Raw genomic sequence first — 9,251 nt, forward strand, 5'->3', positions numbered from 1 at the left:
TTTAACTGAGTTCGGAGGGTTTCATTTGTTTGCTAATAGGTGAGATAACTATTGTCTTATTTAGTCATCTTAAATCTTATCTACTTGTCTATATGTATTAGAAATACGACATATCGTTAGTATAAAATGATATTATAATTAATATAAAATAATAATTATTTTTTATTATTTTTATTAAAATTGTGGTAATAAGAATGATTTCATCAAGTGTGGAGAATGGATGATTTTGATGTTGTGGGTGGAACTTATCAATGGTGGAACCCATCAAAATAATTTTGATAAGAGTAATAAAAGTAATTCCTCATTCTACATTAACCCTAATATTATTTTTACATTAAACGCATGTACTATGCGCATGTGTATTATTTTTCAATGTTAATAAAAAATAATAAAATTATTATTATTATTATTATTATTATTATTATTTATTATTGTTATTAGAGTTAAATATATTTTGTCCTTGAATTTTAAAGTAAAATAAAAATTCTCTCATGTTAGAAACTTTGATATTTTTATTCTCCAAACTTAAAAAAATAATGAATATAGTCTATTTAATCTAATTACTTTAATTTTTTTTACATGTCTAACACATTTCATGTTAGGATTGAGTTGTTTACACTATTTGACACGTTTCATTTTCAATGTCAGTTGAGAAACATGTTCGATACGTACAAAAAAAAAAGAATTAATGAAATTAAATTAAAAAGACTATATTTATACGTTTTAAAGTTTGATGACCAAAATGTATCAAAATTTTGAATATGAATGAATTCCAATTTTGTGTCAAAGTTGAAGGACTAAAAACATATTTAATTTTTATTATTATTATAATTATATGAAACTAAATCATTTTTATAACTTTATTGTAATTTTTTTATTTAAAGGAAAATATATTAAATTAAAAGAAATAATCATTACTTAAAGAGTAAAATTGATAAAATAATTATTTTGATTTTCAAATTTTTCTATTTAAAGTATAAAATTAAAAAAATGTACATAAAAAAATTTCTTTGTATATAACTATAGATTACAAAAGCTTACATTTCTTCACACATAGACAAATAAATAAGATAATAAAAAAATAAATATCACTTCACATAATTTATAGAAAAATTAGATAACAAAAACACAATTAAAAATATAAAAATTTTGTAACATTTGACAACAAGAAATAGAAATATTCGTTAATTTAGATAGTTATTTTATTGTTTTATACCAGTGACTATTCAATAAATAAAACATTTAATAAAAGTACAATTAAAAATATTGTTGGAAACTTCGCTCTATAAATCGAGTTTTATTTTGTAAGGTTAAATTAAATTTAAAGTTCATTTTTTAATATGATATTAGAATTATGAGTTAGAATCTATTTTAACAAAATTTAATATTTGTTGGATCCACCGTTGCATCCAATATTGGATCATCTATTAATATCATCTCATCTTATAAGTTTGTTTTGTGATATTGAGTTACGTTTAAATTTCAAGTTTTAACAAATAAAATTTTTGAAACTTAATTTAGCTATTAATATTAATAGTTAATGGTCTAATTTTTTTATTACAATATGTTTTATTTCCTTGTTATAACTATGTGATTGAAGTTACGAAATTCTCCCCGCTCTAAGTTCATCCTAATGTCAATGTTGTCAAAATATTTTGCCAACGAAGCATGGTCTGTATTCTCTCCTGTGAGTGGCCCTTGTCTTCCAATTTTCTTATTGCAAAAAAAAAAAAGTTTGCTATTTATAGAGTGCTTGCCTGCATCTCTTTCTCACTCTTTTCATTCACAAATGAATGGTGTACAGAACATGGAAGGGGAGTTTCAACCAACTACCCTCCATATCTTCATTGATCGGAACCATGACACCTTTCAACCAACATTTTTCCACTCCCACACTGCTTTTCAAACTATTCAACACACAATAACTGAGTTGGCTGCTGTTTTTACCCCTTTCGTAAGCACTCTCGTACCAAAACGAGGAAGGAATTTATGTTGCACATGTTTTTATTTCCTCCCATAAATCTTTCTTGTTCCAAACGATGTATTATTATCACCTGTTGTTTTTGGACGTTGTAAATGTGTTAATTTATACGAATTATGCAGCTTGCCGAGTTCGATGGTTGAAATGATGGACCCTACGCCATGGTCTTACCAGGGTTCATCAATGGCAGCGCCTCTCACCTTCGTCCCAACCCGCTGCCCCGGTTTCCACCGAACTCCCCGGTTCTTAATGAAACACAACCAAACCACGGGGTAAATTAAGAATCCAATTCTTGTGTTAAAATGGTTGAGGTACTTACTCCATAGGCTTTGCTTTCTGTGAACCTAAATATCTGGATCTGTATGTAGGTACATGCAAGGACTGGGAATAGTGAAAGGGCACTCTCGTGGGAACCATAGGTACTCTTTCACTTTTCTACTTCTCAATCACTTTGGAATACGAAAATTGTATGTGTAACATCTGGATCTGTCTCTGACAGGGACAGTGTGAGACTCACAATTTTGTATCTTCCCCGATAATATGTAAAACTTAGAATTAAATACGTTTGGATGCTTCCATGTATTCATAATGACGTTCATTTCAATATGAATTTTTAACCGTAGGGTTCTTGGTCATTCAAGTCCCAGGACAACTGAAGGACCAAGTTCACAAAATTGGGAGGGTGAGAGTGCGCCCGTTTCAAGGTATTTATTAATTAGATTGTCTTTTTCATTTGAGCTTTTTCTTTTGTCTCCATTTCAAACATCATGATTACGTTCCTCTGAATAACTCCATGTATTAATGTTATTGATGTGTCGATATAAGAAAATCTTATTCACATAGTAGTTTACTCACTGTACAAATGTGAATATGTTGTTTTTCAATTTTTTCAAGTAATAGAGAATAACCCAAAAATGAGATTATGAGGTTGTTCTGGTTGGTTTGTTTTGAGTAGTGGTGGAAGGTTTCTTCGGAAACTGCAAGACGTGGATCGACTACATCACAAAGACCAGAAAGAGCACAAAGGACTACCAACGGTGTGGTGATAAGAGATCCCAACGTTGTACTTCCGAAACCCCACCACCAGGTAATAAGTTACTGAGTTTACAGCATCGAGAAAATTAATTACATTTTTACATCCTGAGCTATAAAAAAGCTTCCCATTTATGACAGATGGTGATTTTGTTTATGCAGGGAACTAATATTGCCAGGCTGCTGTAACACTACTCGAAATTTGCATACTCAAATTGCTTTTGACAATTCTCACTACTAGAAATTGGACCTATGTTAAAGATCATGACACTCCATGGTAAAGGCGCTTTGAAAGGACGAATACAGAGTGCAGCAAAACCACAAACACATGGAAGGCAGATCGAAGAAAAAGCCAGAAGAAAAGAAGAAGAAAGAGATTTTATTGATAAACGGTGTCAGAAAACTTAGTTTACAGGAAATGTATTAATATAAACAATCTTATTAGTTGGGGGATGCATATATACATATGAAGCCCCAATACTTAGTAATACCATAGGAATATGGAAATGTTATACCTGATTACAAGTTATAGAATATTCTACATAGATGTAAAATATTCATAAATAGAGATTAATTTATTTTATTTTATAATTATGGTGATTATAATTTATACAAGTACATTTGTAAGCATCATAAAAAATAAAATATATTTTGTGAATATCATAACTAGTGTTGACTATCTGTATTATTAAAGGCATCAAAAAACATTAATTGTATATAATAAAGTTCACAATAAGATGTAATGCTACATTTTTATCTAATATTTATTATTTCCTTCACTACAATCATCTAAGCAAATATAATTTTTAAATTTAATTCATTAAGAGACAACTTTACATTAAGTTAAGTTTATTTGGTTGAGAGACAACTTAAGTCTAACATTATCATTACGTGTTTCTTAATTTTCCTTAATCTTGTTTCTATTATTTTCAACACCTTTAATCTTTTCATGGCCCCCTCAATTTTTAATTTTGTTTATATTATATATATATATATATATATATATTAATTATTTTTAATTTTTTAAATTATGAGTAATATATAGTGAAAATTATTAGAAGTTTAATTAGATATTTTCTATTTATTTTAAGCATGATATTTAATGTTAATAAATAATAAAAAATAAAATCAAATGTAATAAAGAATAAAAATATTTATTATCTTTTTTATTGTAAATTTAACTTTTTCACAACTTATTATAATCTCACACTCTCACATATTTTGTTTTCATTTCTCATTTATTTTATTTTTCTCATTCGTGAAGAAAAAAAAAAGTAAATTTCTGATATCACTTGATAATGAAATATTTATTGAATAATTAATATTATTTTTTACTATATGAGTCTTATATTCATTTTTTTTATTATTATGAGAGAAAAAAAAGGATTATACTATGTGTTTTTTCATAACTATCTTTTATTTGGAACTTGATTATCATTGATTTTTTCTTATAGTGACTCTTAATTTTTTTATTTTTTAATTAAATTTAGGCTTAAATACCTTTTTCGTCCTCATTTTCGTAGTGTTTGTTGCAGATGGTCCTCATTTTGACAGAATATTTAAAATGGTCATCATTTTTACCGAATGTTTATTTGGTCATTTACTGTGACGTTGTTTAAATCAGTAACGGAGTACTGTACAAGTGACATTGTTTGTATTACGTTGCATTGGGGTGTGTTACGTGTACTATACAAGTGTGTGGTAATTTAAAAACCATGCAGAACATCACAACAATCCAAACACAAACAAACCTCAAAATAGAATTACGAAAATCCTAACCCACGAGCAAACACAACCCAAAAAAGACCAAATAAAACACGAATTGCGAAAATGAGGACGGAAAAGGTATTTAAGCCTTAAATTTATGATAAATTATTTTTTAATCTTAAACTTAAAAAAGAAATAGATGTATTTATGAAGAATAAAAGAATGAATTTATTTTTTAAAAGTGATAAAAAGAAATTCAAATTCAATATCTTATCTTAAAGAATCATGAATCATGTTATAAATAATCATATTGTTCAATTAAAGGAACATGTTTTATATTAATTCTTTGGAACGTGTTTATATTTACATTAAAAAATAAATAGTTGAAAATTTTAGTTTTAATTCAATTATTGACGAGTTCAAAGATCAGCAATAACGAAGAATCCTTTGTATATATGTGATTTCTTTTCTAGGTGCAATTATACTACATTAATATTTTTAAATTTTTATTTTTGTTGTATTAGTGACAATAATTAAATATATTAATTTTAATTTTTGAATATTTTATTTTGACTCCCCAAAATTATTGGTTAAGATCCGCCATTGTTTATATTTATCTACTTTAATTTTGTTCAGAGATTAATAAATTCAAATTCCTCTCATCAACCATGAAGAATATGATTGCTTAAAAAACTTTAAAGCAAAGCAAACTTCCGAATAGGGATGGCAACAGGGCGGGACGGGGACGAGTTTCGCTATCCCATACTCATCTCCGTAAAAAAAATTCATCCTCATCCCCATATCCATACCCAACGGGTATCAAACTTTTGTCTCATCCACATCCCCACCGGGTAACGAGTATAAACTCGTACCCATACCCGTACCCATTTTCTAACTACTTCAATATTAATTTTTATAAAAAAAAGATTACAGTAAAGGAAATATAATATTATCAAATATTCAATATTAGGAGGATGAGTGTTTCTTCCATATCAAATAATTTGAAATAAATTACAATTATTTACATTTTACATTAGAATACCAAATAAAATTTCATGAGAACCAAAACATTTATTAAATTTGTAAACTACAAACATTAATGAAACTTAGTTGATAAAATTAAAATATATATATATATATATATATATAAAATATAAAAGGAAAACAAATATTCAAATTAAAATATATTTTAAATGTTTGTTTACTTCAATTTTTTAAATTCTAATGAATCAATTTTTTATACAATAATAAAAGTTATAATACATCACTCGATCAGAATGACACAAAGAACAAATAATAAAAATAATAATAAAATTTTGACATAGATTTTGTATCTTTTGAACTCAAATATATGTTGGATAGTGACAAAAAAATATTCATGACAATTACATTAAATTTTTACATTGTAGTAAATAAAAAATTATAGTATGATTGATAATGAGTTAGAAAATAAAAAATAATTAGATAGAATATATTGAAATATGATTCTACATGATGAAAATAAACAAAAAATAAAAATATTAAAAAGTTAACAATGTGTGTCTTATAAATAATTTGAGAGACTAGTGAAAGAAATCACACAAAGAAAATCAAATGTATAATTAAGGGTATAATAAGATGAAAAATACCTTAGAGATCTTAGAAATTTTTTCAAATATCAACATACCTACCCAATGATTGAAAAAAAAACGAAAATTATTTTAACGAAACAAAAAAGTTCTTTAAATTAAACAAAAATTAATAATAATAAGTAAAGAATTTTTTTTATATTACCTTAAATTGAGAGTATTAAACATTCTCATGTGAAATGAAAATATATAATAAATAAAAATAGTAAAAATAATAGAAATATTCAAATGTGAGACATAAATTTTTTTAATTGACATACATCATTCTAACATAATTACATAAAGATTATGATAAGATGAAAAATATATTGGAAATGCGCATGAGTTTTCATGACAAACCAAATAATTAGAAGAAATAAGAAATAGAAAAAAAAAAAATATATATATATATATATATATGATTACTTAATTAATTGTGAATATTTTAAAAATTTCAACGGGGACGAAGATATGGCCGGGACGAGTATTATGGCGGGGATATGTACATCCCATATCCATCTCCATATCCAATTGAAAAAGTCGGAGATTCCCCATACCCATACCCATACCCAGTCCCAGTCAATGCAGGGATTCCCGTCAAAACGAAGACGGGTTCAGACAATATCTACGGGAGCGGGTTTATTTTCCATCTCAACTTCCAAATACTATTAAAAAATATAAGCATATCCTTAAAAAGAAAAAGATAAAAAAATAAATAATAATTATTTTTCAGATAAGCATTGTTCATCTCGTGTTCTTAGAAGATTTTGTAATATAGGAACTCAAATAAAATAAAAGAAGATGTTAGTTTTAGAAACTAATATTATGTTTGAAAACAACATAAAAAAGTAGTAAATAAAATAAACATAATATAATTATGGTATATGCGCACACAAACAAAATATTTTATATAATAAAAATACATAACCATAATGTTTAGTTACTTTTACGAAGGTTCTCACTAAAAAAAGATAATATTTACAAGGATTAAAATTATAAATTGTGATAAATCCAAGAATTAAAATAACTGTTATGACAAATATATTTTAATTAGTAGTATTTTTGTTAGAAAAAAAAAGGTAAAATTTTAAAACAATTTAAAATCGCTACAAAAAACATTTTATCATTGTTTATTATATTTAGACAATTAAAATTATATTTCATTATCATTTCACATCTTAGAAAATTTGATGAATTGTAAAATATTTCAAAATACATTTTTTTAATAATTTTATTTATTTTTTCACAATGCCAAAATTTATTTATTAATTACTTTTGAATTTTATTATACTTCTAAGCAAATCAAAAAAATATTGTGTTTTTATACCTAATGAAAAAACACTTCTGCATCTAACCTAAGTCAGAAAAATTATTACAATTTTTTTTTTCAAATTCTAAGAAATGATTACACATATCCTTTTTTAATTTTAAAAACATTAAAACATACAACTTTCAAACTTCTTTAAGAACCATTCCAGCATTTATCACCATCATAATACATACTATTTTGTATGATCCTCAAATTTATTCCCTGTAACAAAATAAGGAAATTGAATTATTAGTTATTTTTAAAGGAATGAACAGAACTTTCTTTTCACCAATGATGCTTACTCGTATTTTGAACTAATAGTATGTAGCAAAAATTATCAACAATTTACTAAAATCTTATTCAAACAGGAAAAACTTTGTAAATGTGGTTGAACCAAAATTTTCATGTCTAGAAAGTGTGATGAACAAGACTATATATCTAGATTGCAGATTCATGAAGGAAAAGTCTTGCAGATTCAGAAAAGAAAACTCAATAAATTTTTATGATTCTTCTTTTGTTCTTAGTGAAATGCTATCCATTCTTGTATTTAACAATGAGTGATAATTTAACAAGTATTCAAGTAGGGTAGACAAATATATAAATTTCTTCCAAAATAATCAACTTTCTAAAATATGGTAAGAATATGGTATATTCAATTAAGTAACAATACATGGCAGACATAGTACATGCTAACTTTTCATTAAGTAAACCTTAAAAGGTATATTCAATTTATATAAGACATTAAGGAAGCAACTTTGAAAATATGTACTCAAAAACCTACTAAATCTTATTGTTACATGCAAAATAAATATTGGAAATTTACAAATAAGGTATATCATTAATTCAAATATGTTTTCCTTGAAATAATTCTGAACTACAAGGTCAAGCACACAATGCGCAAAGTGTATATGGATCAAATTCTATCTCAATTCATGACAATGAGAATAATACCTCCATAGCAAAATGGGAGACACAGAATACATTTTAAGTTTTTATCGATTCCTTAAGTCAGGGTAAAATGGTTATTAACAACCATATAGGGGTGAAAGAAAAAAACAGAGTGGTGCAAGAAGCAATTTCTCATTTTTTTTGTGCTATTGATTTAGCCCATAATTCAAACTGGGCTTTGCAGGTGTAACTCCTAGGTTTTTGGGCTAACTCAGTTTTTAATGTGATAATTATATTTACTTTTATTTTAAATAATACTATTTTATTAAAACATATATCATAATTTGTATAACGAATTAATATATTCAAAAATTAAAATTAATTTCATGTAAATAAATTTAAAACATGCATATTTTAGTTTTGAACTTTTGGATTTTTTTTTTAATTTTTAAAATGAACAAAATGACTCCTTCACTTTACATAAAACTGGACTAACCTAAAAACATATTGGATATTTAAAATACACCTAAAATTGACAGTTAATTTGAAATATGGATTGGTCCAAATTACAAAAAAGAGATTATAATTACGGTATAAATTATTGGTTCACTCCACACACATTTTTTTAATGTATGCCCTTTGAGTCAATTATGAGAATTTATAGGTATGAGATTAAGTAGAAAATAACGCCCTCTTATGATTGTATTTCAAGGAATAGAAAAAGGTT

At 25.8% G+C, this 9,251-nt stretch overlaps 1 protein-coding gene across 1 annotated transcript; it reads left to right on the top strand.

The window, feature by feature from the left end:
- The first annotated feature begins 1,793 nt into the window (after positions 1-1,793).
- On the top strand, positions 1,794-3,592 carry LOC114195901 (uncharacterized). Its single transcript, XM_085666116.1, has 6 exons — positions 1,794-1,954; positions 2,104-2,253; positions 2,350-2,400; positions 2,605-2,685; positions 2,937-3,068; positions 3,176-3,592. The coding sequence occupies exons 2-5, from the start codon at positions 2,117-2,119 to the stop codon at positions 3,025-3,027; spliced, it is 360 nt and encodes a 119-aa protein (XP_085522242.1). The 5' UTR covers positions 1,794-1,954; positions 2,104-2,116; the 3' UTR covers positions 3,028-3,068; positions 3,176-3,592.
- Positions 3,593-9,251: the final 5,659 nt, after the last annotated feature.

Source organism: Vigna unguiculata, chromosome 9 (assembly GCF_037176805.1).
Source record: "Vigna unguiculata cultivar grain cowpea cultivar isolate G323 ecotype 2 chromosome 9, ASM3717680v1, whole genome shotgun sequence".
NCBI lineage: Eukaryota > Viridiplantae > Streptophyta > Magnoliopsida > Fabales > Fabaceae > Vigna > Vigna unguiculata.

Bases quoted from the DNA above. Each gene is read 5' to 3' on its own strand.
- LOC114195901 (XM_085666116.1), top strand. From the start codon at position 2,117: ATGGTTGAAATGATGGACCCTACGCCATGGTCTTACCAGGGTTCATCA. The intron at 2,254-2,349 runs GTAAATTAAGAA...ATCTGTATGTAG, and splicing joins AAACACAACCAAACCACGGG to GTACATGCAAGGACTGGGAA. The intron at 2,401-2,604 runs GTACTCTTTCAC...TTTTAACCGTAG, and splicing joins CACTCTCGTGGGAACCATAG to GGTTCTTGGTCATTCAAGTC.